Genomic DNA, 19,799 nt, shown 5'->3' with positions numbered 1-19,799 from the left:
ATTGTAACGACCCGTCTCCGGTATGGTAATTCCTTGGTATTTATTTTGAAGTTTTGCAAGAGGGACTCGGCGAGTTCATAGCCTGACTCGCCGAGTAGGGTCGGGATTTCGAGCACGTGATTAGCTGGCAACTCGGCGAGTCCATATTCTGGACTCGGCGAGTCTGCCCGTCTGGGAGAAACCCTAAATCCCCGGGTTGCCCACTATTTAAGCCACCTTATAGCCCCCAATCTCGCCTCCTTCACCCTCTAAAGCTGTGAGAAAACCCTAATTCGTTCTTGAGCGATTCTAAGTGATTTTGTGTGCTAATTTGTGAAGGCTTGAAGAAGGAGAAGAAGAAAGGAGCAAGGAGAAGGATTGTAGAGCAGAGATTCAAGGGAAAGCAACAGCTCTTTGAGGTATTCTTCAGATTTCCTTCCCTTTTATGCTTTGAAACCCTTTCTAGATCTTGTTTATGCCTTTCTAAAGCCTTATGTTGATATGGAAGCTCTCTTATGCCGAGATAACCTTAGATCTATTCATTTAGGAGTTGTAGAGCCCAGATCTATTGCCTTTATGGAGCTATTTTGCACATTAACCCTAGATCTACCCCTTTTAAGCATCTTTTAGCCTTTATTCCCTTGTTCATGCGTTTGTACACGTAAAGTTGGAAACTTTACGTGGTAAATCAGCTTATTGGACTCAGATCTATCATTTGTATGTATTGGATTCGATCAGAATCGAGTGTAGAATAGTTGCATGGCGGTGACTCGGCGAGTCGGAAGAACGACTCGGCGAGTCTAGTCGCGAGTCCCCGATTTCTTCCTTTTGAGCGGTATCGAGTGGGACCAGTGAGTAAGGGAGTGGACTCAGCGAGTTTGAAGGTAGACTCAGTAATCGAGGGACTCGGCGAGTTGTTCATACAACTCGGCGAGTCCAAGGCAATCTTCTTAAGCTCAAGAACAACTCGTCGAGTTGTTCATAGGACTCGGCGAGTCGGATGAAGATTGTCTGAGTTCTTGGATCGGGAGAGTATTCGTCGAGTCGATGCCATACTCGATGAGTAGCAGCGAGTTGAGTCGAGGAGTGAGAATAGGGACTCGGCGAGTTGGCAGCCCAACTCGGCGAGTCAGGTCAACTATGGGTTGACTTTGACCGAGAGTTGACTTTGTCTGAGAGTTGACTTTGACCAAGGGTAAAAGAGTCATTTTACCCAGTGCAGTGTTTAGTATTTGATTGAGTATGTTTATGGACTTGTAGCCGGGGAGATACCGGAGCAGCAGCAGCTAGCTTCCAGAGCCATACACTCAGCAGCCAGTTCACGAGGTGAGTTTCCCTTCAGTAGGAACGGGTCTACGGCCACAATGCCGGCCCGTGTAATTATTAGTAGTTCTGGTCTTTAGTATGATGCAGTAGCTAGAATGCTTGATGTCTTTGTGATTCAAGCATATTCGTGTATGTGTTCCGGACTTCGGTCCGATGCAGTATGCAGTATGTGTGATTATAATAGTTGTTATGTGCTATGTCATGATCAGTCAGTTCCGGACTTCGGTCCGATGCAGTTAGTTCCGGACTTCGGTCCGATGCAGTCAGTTCCGGACTTCGGTCCGATGCAGTTAGTTCCAGACTCTGGTCCGATGCAGGGGACAAGGTCCCAGTCAGTTCCGGACTTCGATCCGATGCAGCTAGTTCCAGACCTCGGTCTGATGCAGTGGGCAAGGCCCAGTATGTGCTTTATATGTATTGCATGGTATGTGGTAGTTTGGGGGAGCTCACTAAGCTTCGTGCTTACAGTTTCAGTTTTGGTTTCAGGTACTTCCGCAAGTAGAGGGAAGAGCTCGGGATGATGGCATCGCACACACCACAGCTTCAGCTTTTATCCTGGGAGTTGATTTGGTTCTTGATTTTTATATGACATGGATATGATACAGTTTTCCGCACAGTGTTTTATTATTATTTTGAGATACATCATGTATGGTTTATGATATGACACTCAGATTATGTTTTTGGTTATGTTGAAAAACGAAATTTTTGGGTCGTATTTTTGGGTCGTTTCACAAGATTGGAGTGTATTCTTTAGTGCTTAGGAATAATTTATATTTAGATTTTAACAATTGTTGCTATTCGCCAGAAATGGCTAGAAACATCATTTCATTTCATGGTTTATATAGACAAGGTTTTAGATTTTCTTTTAATAATGAGAATGGTTCTATTTTGGCTTATCTAAATGATGTCTTTTACTTTGAAGCTATACCATGTAATGGAATTTATGAAACTGTTATGATTGTTGATAACTTAGGAAATGATGTTTTAAACATAGATTCTTCCACTAGTATGGATAAAGCATCCTTGTGGCATTTTCATCTTGGACATGTCAACAAGAAACGCATAGCCCAACTCCAAAAGGATGGAGTGTTGGAGTCATTCGACCTTAGGGAAGATGACACGTGCGAGTCTTGTTTACTTGGAAAGATGACTAAGTCACCATTCACAAGTACGTGTGAAAGGGGTGAGGGTCTATTGGACCTAATACATACCGATGTATGTGGACCGTTTAGATCAACCACAAAGGATGGGAACCGCTTCTACGTGACCTTTACCGACGATTATAGTAGATATGGGTATATCTATTTAATCAAGCAAAAGTCAGAAACCTTTGAAAAGTTCAAAGAGTTCAAGAATGAAGTGGAGAATCAATTGGACAGGATAATCAAGATGCTTCGATCCGATCGAGGAGGAGAGTACCTAAGTCTTGAATTCCACGATTATCTCAAGGAGTGTGGAATAGTTTCGCAATTGACGCCTCCTAGGACACCACAGTTGAATGGTGTGGCAGAAAGGCGTAATCGAACCTTATTGGATATGGTTCGCTCTATGATGAGTCGTGCTTCACTACCTATCTCTTTTTGGGGGTATGCCTTAGAGACTGCCACCCATATCCTTAACCGAGTCCCTACTAAGAAGGTTGCCAAAACACTTCACGAGATGTGGACAGGGAAAGCTCCCTCGTTGGCACATATCAAGGTTTGGGGTTGCGAGGCTTTCATAAGACGAGATACTCACGACAAGCTCGAACCTCGAAGTGAGCGATGTATTTTCATCGGCTACCCGCAGACATCTTTTGGATATCTCTTCTATAGACCGAAGGAGAATGTTGTCTTCGTCGCGAGGAGAGGAGTTTTTCGAGAGCGAGAACTCATAGGCCAAGGAGACAGTAGGAGGCAAATCGAACTTGAAGAGATTCAAGAGTCGATAGATGAAGGAACCTCTACCGCTGGCTCTCAACCCGAGGAGGAAACTCCGGTTGAACCGATTGACGAATCCTTACCTCTTAGACGTTCCGATAGAATTAGAGTTCATCCCCAGTTTTATGGTTTTCATATTACTACCGAAGGGGACACGTATATTAGTGATGGTACACTAATAAATCTTGATGAACCTAATAGCTATAAGGAAGCCATGGCAGGCCTGGAGTCTACGAAATGGAAAGAGGCAATGGATAGCGAGATCCAATCCATGTATGATAACCAAGTTTGGAATTTGGTTGATTATGTGCCCGGACGTAAGACCGTTGGGTGCAAATGGATCTTCAAGAAGAAGACCGACGTGGATGAAAACGTACACACATATAAAGCGCGATTGGTTGCGAAGGGCTTTACTCAAACTCCCGGAGTTGACTATGATGAGACCTTCTCACCAGTTGCGAAGATTAAATCTATTAGAGTGATGCTAGTTATTGCCGCATTTCATGATTATGAGATTTGGCAAATGGATGTCAAGACCGCTTTCCTTAACGGAAAGTTGGCTGAGGATGTTTACATGACTCAACCAGAGGGGTTTGTGGATCCGAAGCATCCGAATAGAGTGTGTAAGCTTGAGAAGTCCATTTATGGACTTAAGCAAGCGTCTCGCAGATGGAATCTTTGCTTCGATGAGAAAGTCAAAGAGTTTGGATTTGTACGAAGCGAAGATGAATCATGTGTATATGTTAAAGCCAGTGGGAGTATAGTTAGCTTCCTCGTTCTATATGTCGATGACATATTAATCATAGGAAACGACATCCCGACTCTGCAGGAGGTTAAGTCCTGGCTCGGGAAGTGCTTTGCTATGAAGGACCTCGGAGAGGCTTCTTACATTTTGGGAATAAGTATAGTAAGAGAAAGAAGTAAGAGACTAACTGGACTTAGTCAGAACACTTACTTGGAGAAGGTACTAAAACGTTTTAGTATGGAAAACTCGAAGAAGGGAGAATTACCGATACAAAGTAATGCCAAGTTGAGTAAGACTCAAAGTCCGAGTACCGAAGCTGAAATAGCAGAAATGAGCCGAGTACCATACGCTTCCGCAGTTGGCTCAATCATGTACGCTATGACTTGTACTCGCCCTGATGTAGCCTTCGCTTTGAGCATGGTTAGCAGATATCAAGGGAATCCTGGCAGAGCACATTGGATTGCAGTGAAGAATATCCTTAAGTACCTTCGGAGGACGAAGAAATGGTTCTTAGTCCTCGGAGGGAGTGATGAATTGAAGGTGCGAGGGTATAGTGACGCCAACTTTCAGACCGACAGGGACAACTACCGTTCGGAGTCGGGCTGGGTCTTTAACCTAAATAGAGGAGCAGTGACATGGAAGAGTTCCAAGCAGGAAACCGTAGCTGATTCAACGTGCGAATCAGAGTACATTGCAGCGAGCTAAGCGTCGAAGGAGGCAATATGGCTGAAGAACTTCATCGGTGATCTTGGAGTTGTACCTGCCATAAAGGAGCCCATGGAGATTTTCTGTGATAACGAAGGAGCGGTTGCCTTGACCAAGGAACCGAGGGATCATGGTAGATCAAGACATATCGACAGAAAATACCACTTCATTAGACATCTTGTAGAAGAAGGACAACTCGTAGTAAAGAGGATATCATCAGAAGATAACCCAGCAGATCCGCTTACGAAGGGACTGAGTAGGGTTAAGCACTTGCAGCATGCTAGGAGTATTGGGCTGAAGGATGATATTAGCATAGATTAGATAGTATTAGAAACATGTAATAGATAAATGTAATTAACATTTGATGATTAAATAAAGGAGTTTTATTTATGAGTAATGTTACTATCTTATGTTAATTGTTTAACTATTGTTTCACTTTGCATGTTTTGACTTCCAGAATAATTGAGTTTATTAGGAATAATAGAATTATTCGAATTGTCCACAATCGTTCATATGTTGGAAGTAGATATGAATGAAGATTGTCATGAATTGGTGTGTAGATTGTCTAAATGGTGTTAGACATAGCAAAGGGTTGCTGCAACGTTCATGAGTGCTTATGAACTAGTTTTGAGCATTGGAACTAACCCGCGCTTGCTGGAATCACCTTATGGAATATGATATAAAAGGGTGATCGCAAGACGATAATATCATATAGTATTAAAACCTAGATATATGGTTTGTTATTTGTTAATTGATTGTACATTGATAATGCGAAAACGCATCAGTAACTCGATGTTATAAAACGCATTGTTGTGTATAGTTGGTTAACGAATAAGTAAATGCATATAAGTCGAAGTTTATCTGTAACTTTTATCTAAGAAGGTAAAAGCGATATCTCGGCCGCTCGATGATTTTATTTGACTTATGTGCCGGGTCCGGTCAGAACTTAATTGATGTGTTCGATTAAGTTCTATGTCAAATAAATCGGAGATCGAGAAACCTAAATGCTTGACTAACCATTCCATAGGATTGTCAGCATGATATCTAACAGAGGACTGTACGATCCCTTATCTAAAGGACAAGATTGATTAGATTAGAGTTTGACAACGTCTTTGAGAGCTACGATTGCAAACCAAATTGTACTTGTGCATATAGTTACTAGACTTATCCAAGTGGAAGACTGTTGGAATAGTGTCTAAGGCTGCAACTATATTAGGCAAGTATTTGACCCGGTTGTGCATGGTCCTTTTGGGTTGCCTTCACCATAGCAACTTGATAGGATGATTTATTAAGAGAGAGTAAATATTATTAGTATATTATGAGAATAATATAAAGAATAATATATTGTTATTTGATTAATATAAGTCATAGAATTAATTGGAATTAATTTGGTGACTTAAAGAGATTAATTAAATAAAAGGGTATAAATTGTCAATTGTTTGATAGTTAAACTTTAGACTGTAAATCCATATTGATATGTATTGGACGGATTCTAGAAGCTAAGGATTGCTTCAAATCGTCCAAGAGTTATCTAAGGAATGGATTTGGATAGCTTTAAGAGAAGATTATCCAGTTAGGGTTTAGGTTGTAACCCTTAAGGAGTCTACAAGTATAAATAGACCCTATGGCATAAGGAAATCGGTACTTCACCAAAAGTAGAGAAGCCCTGGCCGAATTCCTCCCCTCTCCTCTCTCCCAAATCATCCTCCTTGCTATTTGGTGTTTGTAAGCCATTAGAGGAGTGACAATTGTGACTCTAGAAGCTCCAAGACAACAAGATCAACAAGGAACTCAAAGGTATGATTCTAGATTTGGTTCAATATTGTTCTTATTCCTAAATAGTCATTAGAAGTCTTGGATTCAAAGCATGTTTAATTAGAAAGCCTAGATCCAAGCATTAGGGTTTTGCATGCGCACATAGGAAAGTTCTTATGGCTAAAACCCATCAATGTTCCTATCTAGCATACATGGGGAACAATTTTTCTTTGAATGAAAGATAGAACTACACACCTTGTTGTTGAAAGTGTTCCTTAAAACCTTGTGAGCCTAGCACCTCAAGTGTGATGCCTCAAATGCTTCACACAACACCAAATGCAATGAACAAACTTGAGAGAAAACTCTAACACTTGCAAAATCGGCCAAGCCCTCTTCCTTTTTTAGTGTAGCCGATTTTGGGGAGAAACACATTGCTTATATAGTGTGTTGCATTAGGTAAACCCTAATGTAACATGACTATTCATTTCTTGATCCATGGGTTAACTCCATAGAGCATCCATGGACCATCCTATGGGTGGAACCCAACTTGATAATCCATGGAGCCTCTTAGCCCACTATATAAGATATGGAAGATTTACATAATCTACCCATATATTTAATTAGTTATCTTTTGATCACTTAATTAATTCTTGATCAAAACTAATTAAATAATATTATTAATATATTAGAACTTATAATATATTAATAAACCATAAGTGTTATTTCTCTCATTTAGTTTATTCAATTGCATGATGCCATGCAACCCAAATGGACCATGCCGGGTCGGGTCAAGTACATACCAGAAATAGTTATGGACTTAGACACCTTATCCAACAATCTCCCAGTTGGATAAGTCTAATAACTATAACTGCAATACTTCAGGAACCGATCAGCAATCGTAGCTCTTTCAAGGTTTCTCGGAACTGAGAAAATATTGATACGCCATTTAAGATAAGTGATCACATAATCCTCTGTTCTAGATATCAGCCGGACAAATACATGGAACAATGTCTTACTTATTGTCCAACAGTTTGTTTCCCGATTTCCGATTTGTTTGACAAAGAACATAATTGAACACATCAATTTATTCTGACCGGGCCCGATACATAGGTCAAAACAAAATCATCGAGGGGACCAGATATCAGCTTCTAATCCAAGAAGGAACAGATAAACTTCGACTCATATGTTTGTTCTACTACTCATTGAATTATACACAAAAGCACGTTTTATAACATCGAGTTACCAATGCGTTTACGTACAATCAATGCATAACCAACTCATAAATAACAAATTATATCTCTAGGTTTGAAGACTTATATGATATTACTGTCTCACGATCACTCGAGATAAATTCCATGAAGTGATTCCAGTGAGTGTGGTTTGATTTCAATACTCAGAACTTATGAGTACTCATGAAGTGTTGTCCTTAACCTTGACACCTACAACCAACTTCATGACAGTCTTAATTCATATCTACTTCCAACATATGACTGACTGTGAAGATTTGAATAATATGTAGAACCACAACATAATATTCTGGAAGTCAAAACATGCAAAAGAAATTATAGTAAACGATTGACAAAAGATAGTAACACTTTACTCATAAATAAACAACCAACTATTATTTATCATCAAATGCCTAACATATCTGGGTGCTGGCCTCCCCTTCGGTCCTTTCGACCGGCTACTGCCTAGCATATCTGGGTGTTGGCCTCCCTTTGGGTCCTTTCAACCGGCTACTGCCTAACATATCTGGGTGCTGGCCTCCCCTTCAGTCCTTTCGACCAGCTACTGAGGACTATTTCACCCCCTACTACTACCAGATAACACATATCACATCATCTATCTAACATGGCTGGGCATGACTACCCCTTCGGCCCTATCGACCGGCGATTTGAGGACTATCTCCCCTACTGTCACTAGCACATAGCATCATATCATACTAGCACATAAACATATCAGGTAGTAGCAAACCTAGATGAATATCACAGAGACAATCATTTAATCATACAACTCCTACTGATGGGCCGACATTGTGGCCGTAGACCCACCGCTACTAGAAGGTAACTCACCTCGTAGTAGCTGTTGATCTGTGCGGTAACTCTCTATCTGCTGCTGCTGCTACTCCGGAAATCCTCTGGCTATAAATCCCACAAAACACACCATCAGAGTCTGATATCTACTCTTTGGGTAAAATGACCATTTTACCCCTGATCAAGTCAAGTCAAAGACAAAGTCAACTTCCAGTTGACCTGACTCGCCGAGTTGGCTTGCCAACTCGCCGAGTCCCTATCCTTCCAATTGTCCTTAAACCCGCTTCTACTCGTCGAGTTGGGCCGTCAACTCGACGAGTTCTTCTTTCATATGAATGACACATGAAAACTCATCCGACTCGCCGAGTTGATGAACAACTCGTCGATTCCACCTTCATCTAATGAACAAGTTCTATCCTCGACTCGCCGAGTTGATGAACAACTCGTCGAGTTCTAAGAAGATTGCCTTGGACTCTCCGAGTCCGTTCATGCACTCGCCGAGTTCCATGAACTTCCAGAACAATGGCTTAGTCCAGAACGTTGGGTCACTCCCCGGGACCTTCCTGAAACCTTTCCACACTCAACTGGGTCCTTAAGACCCTCAACTGATATAGGACAGAACCTTGGACTCGCCGAGTCCAAGAACGGACTCGTCGAGTCGGTCACATTCACTCACTGAATCTTCGATTACTGATGTACAACCCTTGATCAAAAGGTAGATCTATGCTTCTACAATCGATCTAGCACGTAAAGTTACAACCTTTACGTGCTTGCATGGGACTTTAAGCTTAAAAGGTCCTAAAACAAGCTCTCACAATGCATGGGGTCTTCCTTGAGTGCAGAAGCCATTCCTTTCTGCCTTGTAACCCCTCTAAGGACCTAGATCCGAAACATCCACCTCAAACCATGCTTGCAATCATGGTTGGTGACCAAAATGGCTTAGAAAAGCCCTAAAACTCCACAAAATGGGATCTATCAAAAGAGCAAGCAAGGTATAGACTTTATACCTTCTGAAGACTGCAAATGATGCTCAAAACTAGGGGTGCAAACGAGTCGAGCCGAGCCCGAGCCTGGCTAGGCTCGGCTCGGGCTCGTTTAAGTTATATGAGGCTCGAGCTCGAGCTCGAGCTCGGCTCGATTCGAGTTTTCTTTTACTGAGCTCGGCTCGAGCTCGTAAAGAATTATACAAGCTCGGCTCGGGCTCGAGCTCGACTCTTTTTTATCTGACGTGCCTAAATAAGCTTAAGCCCGGCTCGAGCTTGTTAAAAAGCTCGTTTACTAATACCCTAAATTCATAATTCCCGTAATATGTTTTTATTTTAATATATATAAATAATAATAAATTATATTATATAAAAGCTCGTTTAGGATCGCGAGCCTAATCGAGCTTAGTGACATAGGCTTGAGCTCGAGCTCGTTTAATAAACAAGCTTAATATTAAGCTCGAGCTCGGCTCGGGCTCGTTTAAAATTGGTTTCGATTCGAGCTTTTAACGATCCGATCTCGATAGCTCGTGAGTAGCTTGGCTCGTTTGCACCCCTACTCAAAACCGAATCCTTCTAGCCTCCTCTTGATCCTTCAAGCTTTTCCTTCCTTCCTTGGATCACAAAAGCACCAAATCACTCCAAATGCCTTAGATTGCTTCAATAACGGCTAAGGTTTGCTATGAGGGTCTTCTGGGAGCAAATGAGACTAAGGAGGCCAAGTTAAGGTGTTTAAATAGGGTGCAAACCCTCGGATTATGGTTTTTGTCCAAATAGGGTCTACTCGCCGAGTCTGAGACCCGACTCGCCGAGTCCACCACTTAAGTCCCGTGTCCCTTCTCGCTTCTACTCGGTGAGTTGGACCTTCAATTTGCCGAGTCCAAGGCCAAAATGCAAAGTATTTAACAAAAGAATATGTACCAAGAACCAGATGCTACAGGGTTTTTTTAAGTAAGCATTTTTTAGTTTTTGGAAATGACTATTTACTCCTAAATGCTTCATTCTAAATTTGATTTTCAAATTTTGGAGTTCATTTTTGGTTTATTTTTCAAAAAACAAAAAAAATCTCAATGAAATATATCTATTTATGTCCGAAATGTCCATTTCGAAGTCTCTAATGTCACAATTTTTCAATCAAATATCTGATTTTATTTTAAAATATTGTATATAGTTTACTTTTATTATATTTGTTTAACTTTCTGTTAAATTTAATTAAAAACGATTTTTTTTCTTTAAATTCAGGAGCTTTGATCGAATTTCAAACTTATTTTTGAAATTTTAGAGTTTGTTTTTTCAAACTCCAAAATTTATGTCCAGAATCCTGAATGTTGGTCCATAATTCCAGAATATCGGTCCGACATGTATTTTTTATCATATAAAATGTGTTTTTTTTTTTTTCAGTTCAGAATATACATTCTAAATTAAGTGACTATTTTTGTCGAAAACGATTTTTTAAAATTTTTTTTCTAGTACATATTAAATTATGGTTTGATTATTTAAGTTCACCAGATATATTATCGAATTTATAGTTGGTAATTTTTGTATTAACTATGAATTATTTAATTATTTAACTACTTTTGATATACATATAAATATATTTAGTGAAAAATAACTTAATGTTATAATATAAATAATATAAATTAATATATATGGAGGACAAAATTGATGGGTTGGGATTGCATTTTGGGATGTGATTTGTACACAATAATTTTTCTCCATACATAACAATTAGTGCTTTAAAATGTTATAATATACAACTTTATAATGTATAAATTGTTGTGTATAACAAAAAATTGTTGTGTACGAATTACTTCCCATGCATTTTGCTTGCAAAGAACACATAAAAGTTTTGATGACATGGCCATATCATTTGAAAGGATTGGAAAGAAGAATGGGTGGCCGATGTAGATGCTATAATCTACCCCCCATTATTGACTCATTGAATCCCATGTGTCTTTCAAGGTGGTTTATTATTATTATTAATATTTTATTTTATTTTGTGTATCCAACGTATTGGGACTTGAGAGTGTTACTTTAGAGTTTAATGGCAAATAATACAACTGACAAACATGAGGTTTGAAGAGCTTTCGTATTTTAAATGGCTGAGATAAATTGCAAAAATGTTCCAATGATAGAGGGATGCCGGAAATTACAAATATTCGCCACTTTTCACATTTTTTTCATTTTATTGTAGTAAGTCCATCTAAACTAACATTTTTTTGTCTTTTTAAATTTATCTATTCGTTCCTTTTGTTTGTTTATAATTCATATATAAATATTAAATGAGAATGACCCCATGTCCCCCATCATATATACTCGCTCAAGCCTACCAGGCAATACACCCCCATCTTAAAAAATGATAACTTTTTTTGATTGTGTTAACTTTAAATAATAATAAAAGAACAACAAACCCGGATCCTTTGGGATTTGACATCAAACCATTTTCTCAATTGGAACAAGCTAGGCTCACATAAGAATTTCGAATAAACAAAACATAATTTAAGAACCCTAAATCATTGTTCATATCAACAATCTAGATATTGAAAACGAGCTTTTAAGAGTTTTTGTTACTTCTTAGTTTTTCAAGAAAAAAAACTAGAAAACAAATAGTTTAAAGTATGATCTTAAATTTTTTTATTTTAACCATAAAATCAAAATTCAAAAGCAATTTTAAGTAGCTTTTGGAGTTTTTTTTAGCATTCTTGTAATTTTTATATACATTTCAAAAAGTTTAAATCTAGTTATGATGAGTATTTCTACATAGATAAATACTATAGCTTTGTATCAATTAGTTTTGTCAAACATAATTTAAATCATTATTCACGTCTTAACGACCTACAATTTTAATTTCAGTACTCAAATTATCTCATAACAATTTGGAATAAACATTGGGGGGGAAAGAATCATCCTCCTACGTTCCATTTCAGATCTTCAAGTGTTTATATGCAAAGATAACACTGAATGCCCACAAAAATTTACTCTTGATGGTTTGTCATAAGTAGACAACGACAAAATTTTTGATAATTGTGGTGACAGTGTAATTGTAGGGCTGGTTTGAGTTTGCAGTACAAGAAGTGCATGGCTTTTTTTTTTTTTGAAAGAATCAATAGATTGTTGGTGGAGGAGACCCTTAAGACGGGAGGTAGTGAGCCCTCATATGCTAGAGCTGAAGGTGGTGGGCTCTCATATGTGAAAAAAATCATATTAGATCTAAAATTGATCATATACCAAAAGTTCAATAAAATGCCATAGAAAGAATTGCATATGTAACTAAATGTTGTCTATCACAAGACCATTCTTATAATTTCATCCTTTTTTAAGTAAAAAAATGATGGGTTCAATCGTATGATTCCATTTGTTAGGTATGATAAATTAGAATAAGCCTACTGGTTTTGTGTTTGGCATGACATTTGATTAAATTTAGAACCTATTTAATACGACAAAGTTCGTTATAATCATGGCTTTTTATAATATTTAACTTTTATAACAAAGGCAGCCCACTTGTTCGCATATAAAATGGAAAATATATGTTTTCATAAGTCACAAAAACGTGTTGTTATTTTGAAAAAAAGTCAAATACATATAATTTTCTAAATTTTTGTTCATTTAAGGCAAATTTTAAACAATTTTACATCAGATAACAATACATTATAACTTTCACTTAATAATAATATTTTTGTTTCGTGTTAATAATTATTATTATATTATATATATTACTATAATTTAACAATTGTAATAGAATACATGATAATGGAAACAAGTCTCCGGTCCAAGTCCATATATATAATACTCATGATTTCAAGGCAAATAATAACATTTTCATTCAAACTTCCTCGATCACTCAACTCTCTCGCTTTCTCCCTGCCTCATATATCAATGGAAATTGTTAGCTCGTTTGGTGATTCACCATACGAGCTATTATTGAAAGCTTTAACTCTCATACCCATCACTCACTATGTAATCGGATTCGTGTTGGTTTTGTGGGTATTGTTGTACAATTTCCTTGAGTTTCATATTTTTCAGGATCTGTTTAGCGGGTTTAGAGGACAACGAGTGGATTTGACCTTCAATTCTTGTTCTCAACTCTACCATGAAGTCGTCTCCAAGTGCACACTTCTTCATGGAAGGTTCCAGATTTTCTTTAACCACTCGTTATCTTCACTACGTTGTTAAATGATCTAGTTTTATGGCATCTCCGAAACACAAAACTGAAATTATGTTGTTGAATGAAGGATCATTAATTGGATGTTGTTTTGATTTTTGCAGGTATATGTCTACTCCGTGGCTTTCAAGTCCTCATCTTCAAACGACTTTCTTGAGATTCTTTGGCAGGCCTCCTGTTTTCGACTACAGAAGGTCTGTTTTCTTTCCATTCCTTTCTTCTCATACTAATATCTCTTACTGCTTTTTTCTGCTTATATTTCGTTTATTTATTTATTTTCCTTAGGGAGGTATTTAGCTTGGATGATGGTGGAATAGTAGCTCTGGATTGGTTGACACGTTTTGATGGTAATGATCATTCTTTAAACTCGTTAAGTGTAAGATTATCTTTACAACCAAACAACCAGTTGTGGGCCCTTGGCATAGCACGTATGGTTCTGGGATGCTATCTTTGCAAAACAGGGGAGGGTTCAATGGTTCATAGTCTACGAGTTTCAATCTTTATTATGTCATCCACTTGGCACAACATTATGTACATCATTTACATTTCACATATGGCTTTTGAGACGGATTGGTGTGGGCCAATCTAGGGTGCAGAAACCCATTGGTGGTAAAATCGAAGGCATATGTGTAAAATAATTTTCAATTTCATTTCTTTTACAGTCATGGAAAAGGAAAATATAGCAAATGGTGAAGCTCATCAAGATTCTAACATGCCCATTGTGGTTGTGATCCCCGGACTCACAAGTGATTCTGATTCTGTTGTGAGTTTTCTATCCTCTAGTTGTAACTGAAATAAACTATATTAACAAATCATTGTCGAAATTGAAATGTAAAATTTTCTTTTCAACTTTGACTGTTATGTAAAAAAAGGGTAAACCGCACCTCTGACTTGTATAATGTACGTACATGACAGTACATTAAACATCTGACTTTCTACATGGCAAAGCGAGGCTGGAATGTAGTCGTGAGTAATCATCGAGGCCTCGGGGGAGTACCATTGACCGTATGTACACGTGTTTAATTAATTTCTGTGTTCATGCTTGATATAATTAACTTATATGTAATATATATTGTTAACATGATTGTCTTCTTTTTGCAATATGTCTAAGCAGACTGATTTCTTTTATAATGGTGGATGGACGGCAGATTTACGCAAAGTAGTCAAACATATTCGCTCCAAATCCATGGATGTTCCTTTGTTCGTTGTTGGAACAAGTCTTGGAGCAAATATGATGGTAATTAATCTCTAAGATCTCCCAAACTGTATTGAATTTGTGTACTATAGAGATTGTAATGAGTAGTTTACATTAGTAACTATCAAACCTACGCAATTCACTCAGTTCATATATATGAGATTAATTAACCAATCCATGAACATATTAAATAGTTGAGTCCCATTATAATCGATCCTAATTTCAGGTAAAATATCTAGGTGAAGATGGTGATGACATTCTTATAGATGGGGCTGCAGCAGTTTGTTGTCCTTGGGATCTCCTGGTTGGTATTTCATAAACATAAAAAATTCATTATAAAAATTTGATAACTCACTCTGATATATCCCTTCAATGGCAGCTCTGTGACAGGTTTATCGGGCGAAATGCAGTGCAAAGGTTCTACGACAAAGCCTTGGGTGCTGGTTTAAAACGTTATGCAAAGAAGTACGAATGCATCATCCTAAAAAACTAACACTTTCTAACATTATTAGATTATAATTATAATACTTGAGGCTTGATCTTAATTACCAAAGTTAATTGTATGTCTACACGAATTTCCTCATTTGCTAATGTGCCTTTTTAAGATAAAAATTTGTCTCTTTTTCACAGGCATCAGCAGTTCTTCACTCGTCTTTCAGATTGGGATGGCATTGAAAAGGTAAATGTTGATATGTTTGGGGTTTTACGAACAATAATTTGGTTTCAGACACTCTCATATAAGAAAATTAAGGCTTTGAATGTGTAATACTCGTATCTTGCAGGCGCGTCGTGTTCGTGAGTTTGACACAAGTGGTACTTGTCGTATTGGAAAGTTCGATGTAAGACTTATAATCTTTTTCATCGTTTGTTTTTTTGTTTTATTTAATATCCATTGTTAATTAATTGATGATCTAGTTACTATTTCTCAGACGGCTGATATATATTATAGGGAATCTAGTTGTGTGGGTTATGTCGAACGCATAAAGGTGCCCTTACTTTGCATCAGTGCATTAGATGATCCCGTTTGCACAAAAGAGGCCGTCATATGGGATGAATGCAGGTATGTTAGTTGTTCTTTTAGTTTGTACGAATATCACATTCATTCTAACACATCCATCGTTTTCTGATATGGTTTTATAATCGTGATTTTAACATATATATAGAGCGAACAAGAATGTTATTTTGGCTACTACACAACACGGAGGACATCTAGGATACTTTGATGGGATGGATGCTAAGGGCGTCTGGTAATTAAAACATTTTTCATCGATTCTAATTTAAGCATGTATAGAAGAACATATGATGAGTTGATGATAATGATCGAAACTTTGAAAATTATATCAAACATGAAACAACGTTAGAAGTTAGAACCAAAACCATCGCTACAAAGAGAAAAACAACCCCAATATCTTTCTCAAGATAGTATCTCATCAGTCTACACATTTTTTTTAAAATCTTCAGGTGGGTAAGAGCTGTTGATGAATTTCTCACTGTTCTAAGCTCTAGCACCATAATCCACAAACAAAATATGGTAAGAATATATATAAACTAAAACTACATTCCAATCTCACGCATGCAAATGCATGGCTGTTAATTAGGTATTATTTTTCTTTTCCAGATGCCAGATTCTCTCCTTGTTGGTCCTCAAAAGTCTCTAACAGACAAAGATCCGTATATTCATTTGGTCAAGAAAACTGAGAATAAGATACATCATGTAGACAACAAATTACTGCAAACGAACAAGATCTTTATGGAGAGGAAAATAGTCTCATCAGATGCTGCAAAAGGGTTTGAGGCTAATTCCTCAAGTATTGACAGTTTCATATTCATTCTAAAAAGATTCACGGATCAGTTTTAACAGGATTGTTCTCTGTTAAGAAAGATTTTCAGAAAAGACGAAGGTCAAAGGAATTTCTTTCGGTGGAGTTTATAAATACATGATCAAATCATATGAATTGCATGTATTTGTAAAAACAATAAATTAGTCAATAAGAATCAAAGATCTGTCCAGATTGGTACGTAATTAATGGTGTCTCCCACTACAACAAAATGATCCCTCACTAAAAATTACATAGATTGTGTTTGTTTATATGTTCCTTAAAATGCTAAATGAATATAAACGGTAATGAATGAACAAGCATAAGAAAACATATATTAACAAAAATAAACATAATCATCATACTATATTATAATTAAATGAAACATTTTCCTTTCATCACGTTTATTTGAAACTCAAATGCATTATTTTCTTTTCATCACATTCATTTGAAATTCTCATGACTTTTTAATTTTTTTTTCTAATGATAATAATTATAAGTTGGTTAATAAGGTAAAAAAAAATATCAAAACTAAAATGTAATCATATATAAACTAAATTTCAATATTAAAATGATATCTTTAATTCACTTATAAAGTTATGTTTTTTAACTTTTAACATATTATATTTAATTTATTAGTTTTAATATATTGTTGGATGTAAATCATTATCATTTTAAAAATATAATTTTGGAACAATATGTATAAAATACTTAAATTATTAATTAGAATATAACATTACATGGTCAACTTAAATATAAATTTTAGTTTAACTTAAAAAACCATATAATATTTTGTAAGTAGTTAAAAATGACAAAATGTAGTGTCTTTCTAATAATGACTATAAGTTAGTTAATAAAATTAAATAAATATCAAACTAAAAGTGTAATCATAAATAAACTAAATTTCAATTTAAAAATAATATATTTACTTCTACTTATAAAGTTATGTTTTTAACTTTTAACAAATTATATTTAATTTGTTAGATTTAAAATGTTGTTGTATATAAACCATTATCAGTTTAAAGCTATAACTTTTGAACAGTTTGGACAAAATACTTAAATTGTTAATTTAAATATAACATTAAAATGAAATTTAAATATAAATTTTAGTTCTACTTAAAAAACCAAAGAATATTTTGTAAATAGTTAAAAGTTAAAAATTGTAGTGATAAATGCAAAAACTAAATTGTAATCTCAATTTAACTAAAATATTTCCTAAAGATATTTTTATAATCGTTAAATGTTTTCAAATAAGTAGCTTAAAATAACTTACAACAACAATAGTTAAAAATAACTCTATATAAATGATTATATTGTTACATTTAAAATAAAAAAACAATGTTTAACGTTTTAAATAATTATAATGATAGAAATTAAAACATTAAGCAAATAAATTTAAAAAATTTAAGTAACAATAAAAAAAACTATAAATAAAATTAAATAATATATTATATTTAATTATATTCATGTATAACTCGCGGGTAGAAGTCATTCAAACGATTGAAATTATGCAGTTATAATAGATGTATATATTATCATATAATTCAAAATAATCAATATATTATACCAATTTAATATACAAATTATTATATCAAATTTAACAACAACATTATTATTATATTTAAAAAAATATTTGTAAAGACTTTAACTATATAGGTGTTTCTGCGCAAAGTGCGAGCATTCACCTAGTGAATATAAATAAACATAAACATCCAAATCAAAAACCGTACAACTTTCTCTTCAATAATGATTGAGGTTTTGTAAGGAACTTGATGGGTTTTAGCCATATGAACATTCCTATGTGCACATGCAAATCCTAATGCTTGGATCTAGGTTTCTCTAATTAAACATGCATTGAAGACTTCTAATGGCTAATAGAGTATAAGAACAATACAAAATAAGAGTTAGAAGCTTACCTTGAAACACTTGTTTGATCTTCTTGTTCTTGGAGCTCTAGAGTCACAAATGTCACTCCTCTAATGGCTTACAAACACCAACTAGCAAGAGGATGATTTGAGAGAGAGGTGAGGGAAGAAATCGGCCAGGGTTTCTTTGCTTTAGCAGAGGTGCCGATTTCCCTTGCCCTAGGGGTCTATTTATACTTGTAAGGCTCCTAGGGTTTCACCCTTAAACCCTAGTTGGATAATCTTTACTCAAAGCAATCCAAATCCTTTCCATGATAATCCCTTGGATGATTTGTGGCTTATCCCAAGCCCTTGAAATCGTCCAATCCTATCCAAGAAAGATTTACAGCCCAAAGTGTAACTATCAAACAATTGACAGTTTATACCCTCTTATTTAATTAATCTCTTTAAGTCACCAAATTAATTCCAATTAATTTATGACTCATATTAATCAAATAACAATATTATTATTCCTTATATTATTCTCATAATATATTAATAATATTTATTCTCTCATAATAAATCATCCTGTCAAGTTGTTATGGTGAAGGCAACCCAAAAGGACCATGCATAATCGGGTCAAATACTTGCCTAATATAGTTGCAGCCTTAGACACTATTCCAACAGAACTTACGAGCCCAACGAAGTTTCCAAACCGTCCAAAATACCCCAATCATATTTTATCTGTTCAAGAAAACCAAACGAACTTAACGTTTTATCTAAAACAGCCAAACTAAGTTACACTTTTGTTCAATTCCATGGAAGTCAAAGAAGAGAAATAAATCACACGACTTATTATCATATCGGGAAAATGATTTGTTAGACCAACAAAGTATCCAAACCGGTCAAACAACCTCAATCATGTTTTTATTGTTAAAAAAACCAATGAACTTAACCTTTTGAAGAGACAAAACATGATTGAGGTTTTTTGAACGATTTGAAAACTTCGTAGGGCTTTTTTAGACAAAAGGTTAAATTCGTTGGGTTTTCTTGAACAGACAAAACATGATTGAGGTTTTTGAACGGTTTGAAAAATGTGTTGCACTTATAAGTTATTTTCCAAGGTTTTGTACGAAAACACCACACCCATTTAAATAAAAGTTCCCAATTAAAAGCAAAAAAAGGATATACCAACACCAAGACCACCCAAATTTTGTTGATTCGTAACCTTGCACCACAAATGTTGCACCTGGTTCTGGGTATGTAATTTATTTAGGTATCTTGCATTTTTGGCCTTGGACTCGGCGAGTTGAAGGACCAACTCGCCGAGTAGAAG

The 19,799-nt window shown here is 36.1% G+C and overlaps 1 protein-coding gene across 1 annotated transcript; it reads left to right on the top strand.

Annotated features, from left to right (window-relative positions):
• Window positions 1–13,245: 13,245 nt before the first annotated feature.
• On the top strand, window positions 13,246–16,825 carry LOC111879011 (embryogenesis-associated protein EMB8). The gene is made up of 14 exons (XM_023875486.3): window positions 13,246–13,572; window positions 13,712–13,801; window positions 13,893–13,954; window positions 14,270–14,370; window positions 14,523–14,612; window positions 14,722–14,844; window positions 15,029–15,106; window positions 15,182–15,267; window positions 15,433–15,481; window positions 15,585–15,641; window positions 15,732–15,862; window positions 15,966–16,049; window positions 16,264–16,333; window positions 16,421–16,825. Exons 1-14 carry the CDS (start codon window positions 13,322–13,324, stop codon window positions 16,658–16,660), a joined length of 1,512 nt encoding a protein of 503 aa, XP_023731254.1. The 5' UTR covers window positions 13,246–13,321; the 3' UTR covers window positions 16,661–16,825.
• The last annotated feature ends 2,974 nt before the right edge of the window (window positions 16,826–19,799 follow it).

The sequence above is a fragment of the Lactuca sativa genome, chromosome 9, assembly GCF_002870075.4.
Source record: "Lactuca sativa cultivar Salinas chromosome 9, Lsat_Salinas_v11, whole genome shotgun sequence".
NCBI lineage: Eukaryota > Viridiplantae > Streptophyta > Magnoliopsida > Asterales > Asteraceae > Lactuca > Lactuca sativa.
Note: the sequence above shows the minus strand (reverse complement) of the source record. Positions and strands in the feature narration are given on the sequence as shown.

Bases quoted from the DNA above. Each gene is read 5' to 3' on its own strand.
- LOC111879011 (XM_023875486.3), top strand. From the start codon at position 13,322: ATGGAAATTGTTAGCTCGTTTGGTGATTCACCATACGAGCTATTATTG. The intron at 15,268-15,432 runs GTACGAATGCAT...TCTTTTTCACAG, and splicing joins TTAAAACGTTATGCAAAGAA to GCATCAGCAGTTCTTCACTC. The intron at 16,050-16,263 runs GTAATTAAAACA...TAAAATCTTCAG, and splicing joins ATGGATGCTAAGGGCGTCTG to GTGGGTAAGAGCTGTTGATG.